Here is a 17,564-nt window from a genome sequence, read left to right as displayed (position 1 = left end):
ATACATTACCACCCATTCTTCAAGGATTACTATCACAAAAGCTCATCTTGATAAAAAAAAAAAGAATTTTATTCTCTTTTGCTGGCGACCCGAATTCTTTTTACCTTCTATTCCCCAGACAATCGCCGTCGACTTGTGCTCGATTTCCACGTCGATGGAGGTCAGTAAAAAAAATCAGTGAAGTGTTAATTCCGTTTCAAGGAGTTTGATTGTTAACTTTCCGTCAGTCTCTAACCGAAACATAGTTTCCACTTCCTGCGATTTTTCATATTTCGTGCACATTTTCTAAAAACTTGTACTTCCGTTAAAACGTCATTGTTGAAAAGTTGTCATGTTCGTGATGCTTCCGCTGAAGCATAAAGAATAAAGAGAAAGTCAGCCCGAGGTGAATTTCCATGAACAAGGCGGATATTTATGTAAATATTTCCGCCTAATGATTTCCCAGTTGGGAGTGGCATTTAAAATAAGAAATGAGCGGATACTAAATTTCGCTTGAGCGTGGCCATTTTTTCCGCTACACGACTACTTGATATGGGCATAAAAAGCAAGGGTTTGGCAGATGAGAGAATGATCTTCGACGGGTTGTACCAGATTTTTTGTTAGGAGATCCTTTGAAGGATGTCGTCCCCTTTTTTTACTCGGCCCGATTATAAATCCTGTGTAGGACATGGGTCAGCCCTTCTGCCTTTCCTAAAATTCCTATCTCATATTTATTTTAAAAGGAAACCTACCTCGATGATTTTTTTTTTTTGTAGGGGTGTGCCCACCGACTGCCTCAGTCATTAGGGGCTTTTTAATGAGAAATTTTATAGTGATTAATTTTAAACATAATTTATTCTATCATAATATTAATATTTTAATTACTACAATTTTACTTCCCTAATTACGGACCGTCTTTTTATGACTGCTCGGTTTTGCCTCCATCTGATGAAATATTTTTTATTGGCTTGCAATCAAGAACCTGCTAAGAACTATCCACTTTGTTTGATTGGCCAAGAACTTGTCTAAGAATGGGAGGTTAACTTGGCCAGTCATTTGGAGAGAATGGAAGATTAAAGAATCCCAAAGAGATCTTTTCCTAAACTGTGGACGCTCAAAGAACCGAAGGAAGACCACAGGATACAGGATTATTAAATTATGTCGAAGAATATGTTGAGGTCTACGAGAGCTAAAAGATGATTTAACGCTTGTCCCCGGCAGGGTGAAATGGGTAGATGTCAAGAAGAGGAATACTGTAAACGGATCCAGTAGGGAAAAAACGTACTTCTTGTGAAAATTTTTCTTCGAAAATTAGACATTATCGCTTTGTCTTACTCCTAGAGAGAGGTAGTCAAAATATATTTTCGGGGTAAACACAATTTCAATTTCTCTTATCTATTGTTACCATTACAGTAACTGGAGGGGCAAAAAATTGAATTTGGGGCGCTCTGTGATCAACAATGATGTGTGCTCGTTGGATAATGGACGGCGCCCCAAGGAAGGCCGAAAGTGTGGTTGCTGAAAGGACTGTGGAGGCGGTAAAAGAAAAGGCATTGCAGCCCCGAGCAAGATTAATGACTGCATATAGCTCTGCGTAAACAGCATTCCCTGACGAGCTGCTTGTATCTGGTGAAGGGCGTACAGTTGTTTATTACGTTCCAAGACCATTGACTGCATGAGTTCTGGGCTCAGAAAGATCCATCACGTTATTACATTATAATTAATGGCGGGTTATAGAATTGGTCACTCCCACAACTTACACTTATTCAATTCTAATTTGAGTTTCGAAGATTTTTTTACTGTTCAAAGAGATTCACAATATTCATTGCTTAGAGTTGTGCGAACTGATCTTCGTGAGGGTGAGGTGGACTAGTCAATTCTTCAGGGTTCTAGGCGCCCCTGTGGGTATCCTAGTCTACACGAACTAGAGACATACACTGACATTCTAAACACTCACTAATACAAGTAGTACTGACCAGGATTGTTGATGTGTGCCGCAACTCAAACTCTAAATTCCACATCAAAGACCACATCTATCTGCACAACTGGAAGCTGGGAGGGGGGAAATGAAGTGCACCCACACCAAAACTGAGCTCCGCTACAGTCTGGACTGGAGTCGCAGTCAGCATGTTTCGGAAGGAGGTTATGGCTCCTCGAACGTGCTGGAAGATAGTATTCCCGTTTGCTCATTGCTTCCTGATTTGCTCAAATCAAGAGATGCGCTAGTTAGCAATATGAGTAGCAGAGCAAATAGTATGAGAAGTTTAAATTTAATTAAATTGTTGGATCCATTTTCAAGAAAATCTGGAAAACTCCCTTGCAGAAAAGCCGCATTTTCACGCCAGTGAACAAACAAAAAAAAATACATTTTTATTTTCCGACAAGGAATATAAATATTTTGTTGACACTATTTAATAAAATATTACCAGGCAGAGGTTGTGTCAGCTGATGACGGACTTTAGTGGCCTATAACCTGGTTTAGCTCGCCGCAGATAAGAAAGTAAACAGTCAGAAAGGTGGTTTAAGAGATGTGTATGTATACATATATTTATGTATTGTTTGTATGGTTAGTGTGAGTAAAGAAGGTTAAAGGGTATGGGGCAGAGTCCGTGCCACACGCCACCAGAACGACTTGGGCTACTAATTTTTTTTTTTTTTTACTTGCCGCCGCGGAAAGTGGCGGGCGGTAATACCAGGAGCTTGGCAGTGAGGGCAGGAGTTTGCGCGGCGGCTAGTGGTGCGGCCTAGCGGCCTTCTCACACTTCAGTACTTCTTGAGCGCTCAACTCGCGCGGTCTATTAATTAAAACAAAAAACAAAAATCAACGATTAAATCAATTTCACGGAGAATTTTTTTTTTTTCATTTTTATAAATTTTTTTAAATAATTTTTTTTGGGGGGAGGGGAGATTCCTGAAGGACCTTCTGCGGCTCAAGATGCCTCCTCCTTTTGCTGTAGTTTCTGCGTTGGCTGCTTTGCTAGCCACTTCTGTTCAAGGTATGTCAGATTTTTTTTGTTGGTTTTGTTTTGTAAATCAAAATTTAATCATAATTATTTTTTGGCATAAATAAAAATTATCGAACAAATTTAACATTGTTTCCTTCATTTATTTTTATTTGAAACAACCTAGGAATTGTACGAATAGAATAAATAATGCTGATTCTTTGCTCTTGGAGGCTGACCGATTCTTCTAGGTGACCTAGTACAGCAGAAAAGCGCCATCTATAACCAGTTTTCCTTCCACTAGGAAAATAAAATTATCTCGGAAAACTCAAAAGATAAATGTTTCCAGAAGGAACTTCCGGCCACGCCATTTTCTCCCAATTTCTGAATTTCCAATATACATTTAATCACTTAAATGATAAGAACCGAGAAACGTAATTAAAATGGCACTTCGTAGCAAGACTTTTCGAAATTTGATAATAACTGTGGGGGGCCGATCCGATTCTCTTTTGCCACAATTTTGTTTACTGACATTTGTGCAAAAATAATTCTCTGAACCAAAAAATGTATTCAACAAAGAGATATGTACTTCTGCTTTGCCCATTTTCTTCGTCGGATTTTACTTCCAACTTGAATTCTTGGTGGCAATATACTGTGCACTTTCAATGACGCTTTACAGAAAAGTGTGATCTTCTTCCAAAACTATTTTAAGATGCATTTTCTTGGATATATTTCAGACAAGTTTTACTATCGCTTCATGGTCTTCTCCTCTAATACTAATTGCCATTATTGTTACAATTTTCCGAAGATCTTTGCTGATTCTAAACTCTTCTCAGCTTCTTATAAGATGATAATGGTATCCCCTTCATACGAGTTACAATGACAATTCTCGAAGTTTTTCTTCTGACTTAACCAACTTCTCTAGATTGCCAACATCTCTCATGAAAAAATCAGTTTTCACAAAACAAAGCGTTATGACTACAAAGTCCATTCCAAAAATACGCCCTACCTGTCACGGCATAACCATTTCATTAACTCCTAGTTAATATAATTGTCAGGTGATTGGAGTGCAATTTTGTACGAAAATGACCCTAAAAACCTCGCCCTTTGCCCTGCTGAAGCCCTAGAGAATTTTAAGCGGGAAAATTGTTCAAATCACCGTTCTTTACAGGGTGATTTATATTTTAGGTTTGAAGCAAATTTTAAGAGGGTTTTTTTCGGCGAGGGGATAATATAAAAGAAGTCGTTGAAAATATGTTTAGATGGGCAGTGCTAGATCTTTTTGACTTTAGGCGTTCTACGCATGTTTATGGCATCTCTGATCAATTTCGGACTTTTGTCCACCATTAGAGGTAATCAGTTTGGCGTAGAGATTTTCGACTTCACTTCCGTCTCTTGCTGACTCTCAGTTGCAGTTTTCTCCTTAACCCCACTAAGGTTCCGTGAGAATCTGTTTCAAACCAAAAGGCGAAGCTTGGGAAACCTTTTGAGTAAATCATTCTCTTCCTAGGAAATTAAAGAATTATTCAAAAAATTAAAGAAGCTGTTCTGTACAATTCTAAAAATTGAAACACCTTTTAAGAACCAAACCTTTCTAGTTGGTCGCTTGGTCTTGAACCGAGAGTATAGACTAAGTCACGAGCCCAGATGTTCTAGAATTCTATCGTTCATAAATTGATTTTAGTAATATTTATTCAAGTTATAATAGGTTGATTTTTTTTTTTTCAACTATAACAGATGTAGAAATAGTTCGTGCCGTAAATGAGGATACTAGAGCAGTTGCCCAGGCTTCTGTGAGCCTGACGTTTTCGACTTTGATTAACAGCGTTTTTCTAGTCACAGATCCACCCTTTTCAGGCTCCTCCTCAAGTGCGCTGCTCTAGGTATCGTGACTGAGTCTAGGAAGCTATTAGTAACGGAAACTGGCGTGACCTCACGGGGGATTTAGTGACGTGAGAGGATAGCGCTCTGCAAATTACAGTAATTTGTTTTTTTTCTTGGCGGAGTGAAAACATTTTCAGGGAACAATCAATGTGTGTGGACGGGAGAGAGAAGGATCGACAAAAAGATATTTCAGTAAAAAGGAATTAAGGATAACCCGAAATAAGGAACCTGGACTTATTGCTGTTCTAAAGCTACTAACTTAAAAATTATTGAAATGTTTTTGGGACTAAGTGAGATTGATTTTTCATCAGAAATATCTTCTTGTAAGTCTCAAAAAGTGAGTTACGTTTGTAAGTGTGAGAAGTTTAGAGCGAAAGCTTAAATAGTGGAGCTTAAATTTGGCAATAGCGTGTTATCCAATTTAAAATTTCTGAAATTTCCAAGATTTTCGACATCACACACATGGGACAGTCTGACTTAATATCTACGTATTCAAACTTGGGTAATTGAAAATCACAGGCAGCTGAAATTTGTTAACAAGAGTGTTACTAATTAACTGAATTTGGTTTTTTTGTAACTTTTGGAAAACTTTTTTAAACATGGCTCCTACTATATTCTCTGGCATAAACTTCGTATTTGCTATATTGATAGATTTATTTTAATATTTTTCAAGAAAAATGTGTTTTCAAGGCATTTTGTAGAGGTAAGATGGTATGTTTAAAAGTGTCATGTCCAGTTTTACAATCTGTATAGTGTTTTAAAATTAGGAGGTTAAGTTAGAACCTTAATAATCTCTTACAGTAGGAGAAATTGTGAGATAAATACTGGCTAGACAAAAAAAATCTTAACAAAAAATAAATAAGCCATGATTTAGCGTGTTAATTTAGATTAAATTAGAATTTAGTTGGTAATTTAGAATAAAGTTCTTGTTTATCTAGAATGTCGACAAATTTACAGCTGGCTTGTAGCCGCGGTCGGGTGCATGTAACCTGCCGCACTGTCAACTTCACTACCGCCGATTAAACGTACGATATTATTACTGTAACGTGTCTGGCGTTGTTTCTTAATCGATCTCTAGTCGGTAACTTTGTAAGCACCATCTCTTGTAGCCTAATTCTTTCTCTTATTTCTTCTTAAGTGGAAGTTAAAAGATTCCAGTCGAATTTCGTAATTTAAACTCTCTGGGAAATGGAAGAATATTAGTGTTGGATGAAACTACTAAATATGGATACAATACCCTATTACAGGTTTGGTATCAAAAAAGCTTTACAATCGCTCTGAATATCTTTTAGACGTTTTTCATTATACACTAACGTAAACAGCATCTATTTTTATACACCCATAACCTTCCATGACTTTCAACTTTTCTAGCCTACTGAATCCAACCAACATGAACATCCTTTCTTTTGATTAGGGCCAGTCCTTGTAGGGGAGATTCTTCTGGAACCTGAAGAGGTAGTCGATATGTGGGCAACTAATTGGTCTCAGCGAACGCACAGGCAAAAATTGAGCTCATCATCAAACCCATACTCATTCTTACACTTATAACTTCTGCCTTTTTTCATACGTCTACCTTTATGCGCCTGACACCTCAGTGAGTCACAATGAATCTCTTTTTAGGCCGCGCTGGATATATTCCACTTCATTTCTGTATCTACAATCTACGTAAGGCTTTGTAAAAATGCCAAGTTTTAGTAATAATTATCTACTTTATTTCTATTTACTGCAGAGTGTGAGGAATCATATTTTCTTTGAAACAATCTACTAGAATAGACTGTGTGGTCTAAGAGTTGAATAGACTTGTCTTCATTCGTCTTCTTAATGATTTATGTAACCATTTTCGCTGGTATTTAGCTCATTTAATCTTGGTCTACAATGGCGACTCAGTAATTAAATTGTTTCAGTGTGTATATACGACGTATATGCTCGTATATGCTACATACACATGCTCACTTGTTTATTCTCTGTTGCTCACAATCTTTATTTATTTTATTTAATATATATATTTTTTTTATATATATATGTATAAACCCCATTGAACTGTCCACTTTACAGATTGCCCTACACAGTTAGAGGTGTAACTCTAGATTTCAGAATAATTCACAGCCCTTTGTTAAAAGCTTCAAGGGCTTTGTTTGCTTTGAAATTGATTAAATAAATGTTTTAAAGTAAAGACAAAAACTTTTTACCTTTATTTTTTACACTTCAAAGTAAATTGAGTTTAAAAAAAAACTACCGACTGAAAGAATTCCAGCTTATCGCCTACATTTTGCGAATTTTATTTTTTTCCATTCATTTACTAACAGTGAAATGATGTACTGGGACCTTGTAAAATGTTTAAATTCATTTTTTTTAAATGATTTACTTTATGAAGACCCTTGAGTTCGAAAAAAAAGTCATTTCAAACATTTCTGAGAAACTTTTATTTTAAAGTAATCTTGTAAACCAACTGATACGGAGGTTGCAGTAACCTGTTCCCCCCAGATCTTCTATGGATGGGTAGTTGCAGGAAGAAAGGGGAATCTAGACCGGCGCCTCTCAGATCAGGTGTCACATGAATCTCTTCTCAGGTATACCAAAACTGGTCCCAAATTAAACGTGTTCTGAGGAGGGTGTGCTCCCTCCAAACCTATTAACCTTCTAGGGTCTCTAGGGATCAGCTAGCCGGAATATTACGCTAAATCATTCCTTGGGGCTCTTCCACACTTCTTCCAGGGTGGGAAAATACCGGCCTTTAACGTCAGGAGAGCCGGAGATTTAAAACCACACTCCCTAAGGCTATGAAACCTATCCCCAAAAGACAATACATCCTTCTGCTCCGCATTATATTTACAAATGTCAAATGCCCTACAAGGCCAAATTTTTAACTAGGGAATACAACTTTACTACTCTGAGCAGATTCCCGGCACCAAGAGGCTTCGATTCCGAAGTGACTCGCATCAGTACTGGTAGCATGACGCCTGATTTCATATTTCTATTTCCTTATCCAAACCTCTGCCACAGATGTATCAAGAAATATTTCCCTATTTCCTACCCCGCAGTGAGTTGGAAGTTTTAGGAGAAATAAGGATCACCCGTTCACAATTACCTATCGACTCTCACACCGACTCTTTTAGCTTGCACCTAGGGATGTCTTTACAGTACAAAGTACAGTTTCATAAACGGTATAACGTTGATGATAAGAATGAAATAGTTCTACAGAATTCTGAACTAGAATAAAATGCGCCAAAACATTGTGATTAGTTAGAGAAAAACCGCGGGAAAAGCCACACTTCCTCTTCCTAACTAGTGAGAAAATGAACTAGAGCTTGTGACATTTTCTCCGGAACTTGAGCTCTAATTAACCTCATTAAATGAATAATCGACCGTAAAGTGCTAGATCTAGTAAGCACTTCAATTATGCGTACATACTTTGCAGATATAATAATTCTGCGTCGTGGACTTTAACCAAGCAAAGTAGACTACACAAACTAATATACTAACTTTCTGTTTAACTTTTTAGGCTTTCAACGGAAATCGATTCATGTTTGCCAACTACTATTCATGTGGTTTAGCTATAAATTCAATACGCTCAGATTAATAATATTCTGCTTTATTTCACTTGAAAAAAAAGAAAGAAAATTTACGTCATTTTCCAAAATATAACCAGAATATTACCTTCACCATGAATAAATCTGATGAGCACACTCTCATGACTCTCTCTTGCCGCTGTTTTGGCCAACGCAAAAGTGATTGGTAGCATTGTTGCGTATCTAGTAAAAAAATGTATTTTGATTGGTTCTTTTCATAACAACCAAAAATGTTGTCCAAGCGCGAGATCTGTTGGGGGGGGGGGGTTCACAGACCTGCCCAGTCCTGCAAGAACAGGAAGTTACGACGTAATAAAGCTGTTCTAAAACTTTTTTTAGTTCTACTTTATTTTTTTTAAAAGTTAAGTTTTTACTTTAAAATATGTCCAAATTATGTGACATCCTTTAAATTCTCCGTAAAAACATTCATTCATTTCATCCCAAGTAATGTCTTTCTTCCCCGTTTTCATCTAGAATTTACACTTTTTCACTTTTAATTCTCTTTGAGAATAAAACTTAAAAAAAAAAAAAGTTCTTTGAAACTTTGTAAAGTACATTTTAACTGGCGCATATTTCATCCCGAAGTTATTAAATTTTTTAATATAATTTTTGACTTTTTTAAAACTTTTTTTAAATTTTTTAGCTTCTCATTTTATTAACTTCAATACTAGGGCTTTCCAGCTTGGTTATTCAAGCTCGGTTATGGTAAAGTATTTTTGTTTTTTTGCAGACGATGAAGAAGTTCAGTTGTAGGGAGAAGCTTTTGAAAATGGCTTCCCTTAAGTTCGAAAAAAAGCACCCCTGCAGTCTGGACTGCTATACGCACACAATTCCTCAAATAACAGAATCTCCTGAAAGTTCTAAATTGGTATCCCGAATTTTTTGTTTGTTTCATTTGGCCCTTCCAAGCTTAAAACACCCCCTGTTTTGGTGATTGGAAAAGAAAACTCTCTCTAGAGAAACTGGGAGAATGTTACCAGCTGTGAGAGAAGTCACCAAAGACAGGGGACTAGTAGAGTGGAGTTCAGAGAGGAGGAATGGCATCAGGGAGTAAGCCAGGATGAGGGAACCATCCTGAACGAACCAGCTCCAGACAATGGGAGAGCTTCCTCCTCTGCGCTTACAGAACCAGGACAACCACTCACTTTGCTCATTCCCGGGGGCCTTTGCGAGTTATCTGGGCGAATTGTTCTTAAAGCTTGTATCTACATGACTCCTTTGGACTGAAGCGCCCTCATAATGCGTTATTTTTGAAAATTGGTTTCAGGAATTTCCCCATATCTGTTACTTGAAACATTTTTTCCAGAAAAATTTGTTTAAGCAAAAATTCCAAGTTGAGGGGAAAAAACTATCAGTGACCTTGAAGTGCGTCTGTACAGAGCTTTGCTCCTCCTCGGCTATTCATTCTGATAGCTGTCGAAAGGTTTCTCATCTGAACTTGAGCTTAACTTTTAAGCCTATTTTTCTCTTTTGGTCTGAAATTTCTTCTCAGAGAATATTGTTTGTTTTTAAATTCTGTGGGAGCGGAAACGTCACGATTCTTTACGGATGTGATATCGACTCCGGCTGACGGACTAGTCCAAGCCGTAAAATACGTTATTACCATTTGTATTCTTTTACTAAGAGCAATAATTTTTTTTTTTTTTTTTGGCGCATCAACAGCTGAGGTTATTAGCGCCCGGAGCTTTTTCCAGTGCACTGCCGGCCTCCGGACAGTGTTCTCTCGTTACAGACAACACTGTCCATCACCGGACAGTGAGCTGTAAAGAAGCTCCTAGGAAGAGAAAATCTAAGGGTCAGCTGCTGGATTCGAACCCGGGACCTCCGCGTGGGAGTCCAGTATATTATTATTATTATTATTATTACTACTATTACTATTATTATTACTACTACTCAGATGGACAGCAGTCCTGCTCCCAGATGTCAGAAGTTGGGTCGGTAGGGGTTTTGGTGAGGTGGACTACTACCTCACCCAGCTCCTCAGCGGACACGGTTACTTCCGGGAGTTTCTCCGGAAGATGGGGAAGCGGTCAGAGGGAAATTTTCCCCACTGCACAGGAATGAGAGACGACGCTCATCACACATTTTTGAAGTGTGAAAGATGGGGTGTTGCCAGAAGGAATTTTGGAAGGAAGAGTGGGCCAATGGGTTCCCGAGCGCTTCCAAAGCATAATGCTCCCTGGCAGGGCGCAGTGGAATGCTGTGGCGATTTTCACAAGGGTAGTTCTAACCCTAAGAAGGAGAGATTTGGACGGAGAGGAGGTTAACCCCCTAGTGGGTGAGGAACAGGAGTCTTAGCCTGATGTAATGCTGCACAAGCGAATACGGGCTAGACTTAGCGGAGAGGAAGGAGGTGTTTTAGGCCGCTTAAGTGGGAGCCGGATTCGAATCCGGGACCTACGCGTGGGAATCCAATACGCTAACCGCATAGCTTACCTTACTATTATAATTGTGATTATTACAAATGTGGTGAAGAAAAGTCGTATGAATGTTCATAATAGATTTTGAGTTGTGAAAGAGGGTGCTTACTAATGAAGGATCCAACCTACGGGATGCAGCATCCTCGATTCTCGCAGTTGCTTTCCCCGTTATCATATCCTTACAGTAAGTACCGTTCTCATTTAGAATTAATCCAAGTATTCTTCTTCAAAATGGATGCAAAAATACTCCATTGTTGCCATTATCCAACCGAGTTAATGATTAATTAAAGATGGTGGCCCCCTCCACCACCGCCTAGTTTATCTAACGTATTAAAATTATTATTTTTCGTTTTCTCATCGCTTCGTCTACTTTTCTTTGCTTAAACTTTTGTAATTAAAATTTAATTTGTACGAGGCGATTAAAGACTTATCTTTTTTAAGAAATTTAACGGAAAAATAAACAAAGGAAATATAATTCTGTTTACCAACTTTGCGTGGACTTAGACTTTACATTTTATAGTTGTTAAAAATATAATCCTAGGATTATTACGAATTTTAACTAATTATAAACTTAAACATGGATGAAGTTGTAAACTCAGTAAACTATCTTTTAAGTTTGGTGATGAAAAACTAAATTATTCATAAAACTCCTAGCGTACTTAGCGTTTGGACTGCCTTAAATAGTGCGGCAGCTTAGACCAAAGGGAATTTTCTTTCTGGTGGATTCTCTCCTTCCCTCTCTGGCTGTGTGTGTGTCCATTATATCCAGTAAGCCAGAAGCCGCACGTCTAGTGAAGGCACCATTTCTATCGATTACAGTTGAATAATTGAAGAACTAGAGTAAGGCGTCACGGTAGCCGAGCGGTTAAGAGACTAGACCCGCAATGCTAATATGTATTGTTGTTTGGTGGGTTCGATTCCCCCGGTCTTAGGCCTTGGATTTTATTTAATGGTTAATATCAGAAATTTACAGTAAAGTATGTTTGCTAGTCGCTTCCGTCCTCGACACCTAATTGGTAGTTGGACGTAAAGCCCGCCTGAAAAAATAGGCAAAAAAAAAACTAGAGAAGGGGAAGACTGGGGTGCATGAAGAGTGCTTGTTGCTTGGTTCAGGCAATAGCATAACTACCAGATATTATATATCCGGGTATCCCCATGAGGGAAATATTGACCATCCCCAATTGGGGGATATTGACTTACAGGCAAAGCTAAAAGATAATATGCAAGTTGAGAAGGACTTCACGATTATGGAAAAAGGATGATCTATCTTTCACCTAAGATCATGGAAATCTACACTTTTCTTCTAAATCTGTTGCCTCCCGGTTGATCTTGTTGCTTCTACCACTTTCATCAAGAAGTGAGGATCAAACTCCGCCCATAGGATGTCTCCAACTCGTAACTGTCCGTGGCGTGTCACAACTTTGCTGAATATAATCTTAAAATACATTATGATCTTAAAAATTTGAATGAGATTATGGAATGGATATTGAGATCGTTAATCCCAACTAATTGTGGACATCAAAGGCATCCTCAATATCGTGCCGACATTCACGACTTATGGAAGTCTTACTCGGCCAGAAGTCTTTACAGTCTGGGCAAAACTAGAGTCGGCTCATACAGTCCTTTGATCATGGTCCCGTCGCAGGCTAATTCATATAAGGCGCCATAGTCAAATGTATTGTGATTTACTGGGTTCTATTCCTGGGTCCTTGGATTTTATTTAATGGTTATTAAGAAAATAGTGATAAAGCATGTTCGCTAGCCGCCTCCGTCCACGGTACCTAATTTGGTAGTTAAACGTAAAGCCTGCCTGGAAAAAATAGGCAATTCCTTTAAGTGAATGGGTTCTTTGTTTATTATTATGTTGTTCTGGTGCTCAATTCCCTCTGTGACTGTATCTTTACTTCCTGTTTCTCATAGAGCTTTTGCGAAGTTTGTCGCTTTCATACAACTTCCTTTTTTGCAGTTCGCACGAGATACAGACTTTATTATTCCATAGCTCTAATCCGTAACTTATTCTTGAATGGATTAGCGCGAAATAAGCTCTTCTACTGAGAGCTTTCCTTCATCTCTCAGTTTTCTGGGTAGGTATACTGGAGATAGTTTAAAGTTTATAGTTTAAAGATAGTTCAAAGATTAATTGCTATTCGTATAATTAAAGGTTATAGAACTATTTCCTATGAAGCGGCTTGTGTTATAGCTAATGTAGCTCCTATTTACCTCAAAGCAAAAGAGAGGGTTGCTTTATATGAAAGAAACATTGCTTGTTTTAACATGGAGGAAACACATTTTGAGAATGTGGAGTTAGAGCGTCCTGTGCCCATCAGGGACTGGCTTCATCCAGGTCTGGTCTCTTTAGGAACATCTCAGGAGGTGTGCCCAACATACAATGTCTACACTGATGGAAGCAAGTTTGAGGGAGGTGTAGGTTGTGCTTTCGTAGTGTACAACGGGCAGGGTGACATTGTACATCAGGAGAAATTTAGGCTGGCCAAATTTTGCTCTAATAATCAGACTGAGTTGCTTGCGATTCAGCGGGCTTTGATCTGGTTGGAACAAAGATATGAACAACTTGAGCGACGTTCTTCTGTGCTGAATTCGGACAGTCGGGTCTCTCTGCTAAGTATTAATAATGCTAATAGGAGGGAGCCATTGTTATAGTGTATCAGGGGATCTGTTTATGCTTTATCTGCTGATGGATGGAATATAGCCTTTCTTTGGGTCAAGACACATTGTGGAGTTGAAGGGAATGAGCGTGCAGATATGTTGGCGAAGGAAGTTGCATTAAGCACACTTCCTGTATCTTACGCCAGAGCTCCTGTATCTTATCTCAGGGAAATTTGCAGGCAAGCAGTGTATGCTGGATGGGAGGAAAGATGGTACAATACAGCGAACGGAAGCGTTACAAAGCAGTATTTCCCTCATATTGTTGACCGGCAACGTGCAGTCAATTTACCATTGGGATACATGCTCACTCAAGTTCTGAGCGAGCATGGAAAACATCGAGCTTATCTATATAGATTTTGTTTGGCTGATAGTGGGCTTTGTTCTTGTGCGGAAGAGGTTGAACAGACATGGGACCATTTGATATACCACTGCCAAGAACATGGAAGAGAAAGAAGTCAGCTGATGCGATATGCGCTTTCAACAGGATCAAGATGGCCGCTACAAAAGCAGAAACTGATATCGAAACAATATGTATGCCAGTTTGTCCAATTCATTAATAAAATCAAATTAAACAACTTAGATTAATGTATTATTGTGTATATGAGAGACAGTGTATATGGGAGACAGTGTATACGAGTATAGACAGTTTGATGAATTGAAATAATTCTTCAATGTTTATTTATTTATTCATTTATTTTCTTTTTTGGTATCTGCTAGTACTATATGTTATGCAAATGTAAATCTGGTGATTATGTGATCTTTAATACTAAGTGATAGTAATATATACATGTAATATGTAAATGGAGCATGTAGAAAAAAAACAAAAAACGAGATAGTGTATTGTTCAGAGAGTCAAGATGAGATTTCCACAAGAACTGTTATCCCTAGAAAGAGAGCCGAGTCATTGGTGCCCTCTTTCTTTACAGATGCTTAATAATATTTTCTTTGCTTTCCTCGCATTTAGAATGAGCTTATTTTTCTTTAGTTCTACCATTGCGGAGACGTGGCAATTTGGCTTAAAACCGCGTGATTTTGAGCATTGGATCTTCCATGATTCCTGATGTCAATAAAGCTGCAAGCTGCTGCTACATGTATGGGTAAATTACGGGGAGGGGTGTTATTTTAAAGGAGCTTTACAGGTTCTCCGCGAATTCCTGAAGGAGCAGCTGGTTTTGAAAGGAGAACCTAAAGTTTTGCTAGAAAAGAATTGTTAGAAGCCCTGATAGATCATTGTTTGTTCACGATCACCAGCAACCACCAGAGTATCATCGTGGTTATGCAGCGTCCAAGATGGCTGACTGATTTAAAAAAAAAAAACCTACCATAGCCAACATGATTAGTTATTTTGCTGTGTTTAAAGTTGCGCTTGGTAGAATTTTTCAACATTGAACAGTAGCTTCTAAATTATTAAGGACAATCATCATTAAAACGGACTTAAGTACAAAACTTTTAAGCCTCTTTTTTTTCTCCTTCCACAGCCTCCCAGTTCGAATCCTTAACTAGCTGCTAGTGTTGGGTAGAGTGGGATAAATTTCCAGGTTATGGGAAAAGTTGGGTGAGCAGCAAGGTAATGTGTGGTTGAAAAACAATCTGGGTCTGGAAAAAAGTTTAGATTTTTCAAATTTAAATCCACTTTCTTATTACCAATTTTACTTAATTATAATTTTAATTATATTGTAATACGAATCCAGTATTTTGTAAGCTGATTTACCCATGACTGGTTATAAACCTTAATTTATTCACGTTAAAAAGGCGCCACAGTAGCCGAGCGGTTAAGAGAATTGACCCGCAATGCTAAGATGTATTGTTGGTTTAGTAGGTTCGATTCCCGGTCTTAGGCCTTGGATTTTATTTAATGGTTAATATGAGAAACTTACAGTAAAGTATGTTTGCTAGTCGCCTCCGTCCACGACACCTAATTTGGTAGTTGAACGTAAAGCCCCGCCTGAAAAATAGGCGATTACTTTACTTTTACTTTTTTACTTATTCACGTTAAAATATTTAAACAATTTCTGCGTACTAACACTCGACTTCCCTACACTTCCGTAGTTACGCTACTAATTCCATCTTCCTTCCTGTCACAAACTTCTCCTTATTACTGAATATTACTGGATTTTTAAGAACATCTGGAACAGGAAGCTGATACTTTATAAGTCAATTGAGCAGGATTTCCTTGTAACTTCTTCACTTTGCCACCAAAAGATACCTCAACAGAAAGAATCAATATTTTGAGATTTTGTGGATCTAAATGCGCTCATTTCACTAATGCGGTGAAAAATTGAACTAAAGTAAGATCGTATGCGCGTCACAGCAGAATTTTTAGTCGATAAGTTTATTGTCCATTGAACGATGAGCAAGAGACATTTTTGTGGAAATATATATATAAGACAAATTCTATACAAAAGTCTTGTTGAAGAGAAAGTAGAAGGTAAGGTTAAACATTGTCATACAACTTTATCAACACCGGAAGAATGTTGTTATTCGTTTCCTTTTTCTACCTCGTGAATCGTTAAATTCCTTGCCTTTTACATTTTTGACGATTTTCACTATTCGTATAATATTTCGTAAAGTTTTTTTATGAAAAATATCTTAACTCTTTTTATAATCTATAAAAACTTTATTGTTATAGATTTGCTCCTCCATCTGCAGCAGGCCTCATAAAATTTTACTCGGCAATAAATAAATTTTCATTTTGTTCTAATTGGTGGTCGTTGTAATTATGGCCGTATTTAATTGGCTAATTCCACGAAACACTCAAATTATTGGAGTAAGGTAAATTATGTTTAATTTGATAAAGTTTATCCAATCTACATTTTCAAAAATATTATTTATTTACCATATTTCATGCGTTTTAATTATTTAAAAAAAAAAAAAAACTAAGCAAAATCTTTACAGCAAAATTCTCATTAAATTAATTTATAAAGCACAGCTGATATAATTAGAAATAACCTAACCTAACCAGCTGAGTATTGGAGCTACAATGGCGTCGGGATATCATTGCTGATAACCAAGCGCCTGATTGGTTGAAATCATTGACGTGGCACAAACTGATTGGCTGTTAAGTTAGCGAATGAAATTGTCATTTTTAATACTTGCCAACAGTATGCTTATTATAAAACTGCAAATGAAGCTGCCCGGATTGATGGCAAACGCATCAAGAGGGAATGTTTTGCACATTCAGAATTTTTCGCTAGACATTTTATTCTTTATAAACAATGAAGACACTGACTGTTAGACTTCAATGTTATTGTATATGACTCATAGACATTAGGGCAGGCGTTCTTAATCTATTTTGTTGCACAGACGGTACAGTAAACAGCTACATAACCTCTCGTCATAAACATATGTTTATGACATTTATTTTATGTTTATGTCATAAACATAAAATAAAATTACTATTTGTTTACCCTCCGGCGGGGCTCCTGTCCACCTGTCCTCTTCAACAGCAATCCTCTTCCTTGTACAGATCTAGCTACCTTGGGCTCTACATAGAACAAACGACTCACGTGGAACCCACACACTAGACTTAAAAGACAAGCAATGGACGAAACGTGCGAAACTGCTTTGCAGACTACTCGGAACGACGCTCCCAAATTACCTATTGAACTCAAACGCTTAACATACAGTACTATTCTCAAACCTATGTGGACTTAGGGACTAGAGCTGACTGGGGTTCAGCCAAACCTACAAACATACGGACTATACAGACATTTCAATCAAAACTACTTCGACAGATAGCTGACGCTCCTTTCTACGGTGACTAACCTCACTCTTCACAACGACCTCAACATTCCCTTCATAGACCAACTCGCCAAGACTAAATATCAAAAATACCATACTGCTCTCTCCACTTGCTCTAATCCTCTTGTACTGTCTCTCGCTTCCTCTGACATTCCTAACTATACTCCTCGCCGACTGAATCGCCAGTGGCCCCGCGACTTCCTTGAGGTCTGATGAACTAAATCTCTCCTCTCTCCCACTCATATTCTCCTCTTCACATTCCCCGCTGGGTAGCTTCTCTCCTCCTGCTCTTCCCGCACCAGTTCATCTCATTCACCTCCTATTTACTTATTGCATATATTTATACAGATTGTAAATTACAA

General features: G+C 37.9%; 1 protein-coding gene across 2 annotated transcripts in view; it reads left to right on the top strand.

Moving 5' to 3' along the window:
- Positions 1 to 2,747: 2,747 nt before the first annotated feature.
- LOC141450676 (zwei Ig domain protein zig-8-like) overlaps positions 2,748 to 17,564 on the top strand; it is a 460,103-nt gene continuing 445,286 nt past the window's right edge. For both annotated transcript variants that reach the window (XM_074121316.1, XM_074121315.1), the window contains exon 1: positions 2,748 to 2,975. In XM_074121316.1, the coding sequence (XP_073977417.1) occupies positions 2,915 to 2,975 (61 nt within the window). In that variant the 5' untranslated portion in view covers positions 2,748 to 2,914. The remainder of the gene's footprint in view (positions 2,976 to 17,564) is intronic.

This window comes from Rhodnius prolixus, unplaced genomic scaffold (assembly GCF_049639745.1).
Source record: "Rhodnius prolixus isolate KJV_2025 unplaced genomic scaffold, Rpr scaffold_8, whole genome shotgun sequence".
Taxonomy (NCBI): Eukaryota; Metazoa; Arthropoda; class Insecta; order Hemiptera; family Reduviidae; genus Rhodnius; species Rhodnius prolixus.
This window is presented reverse-complemented; position numbering and strand designations above follow the sequence as displayed.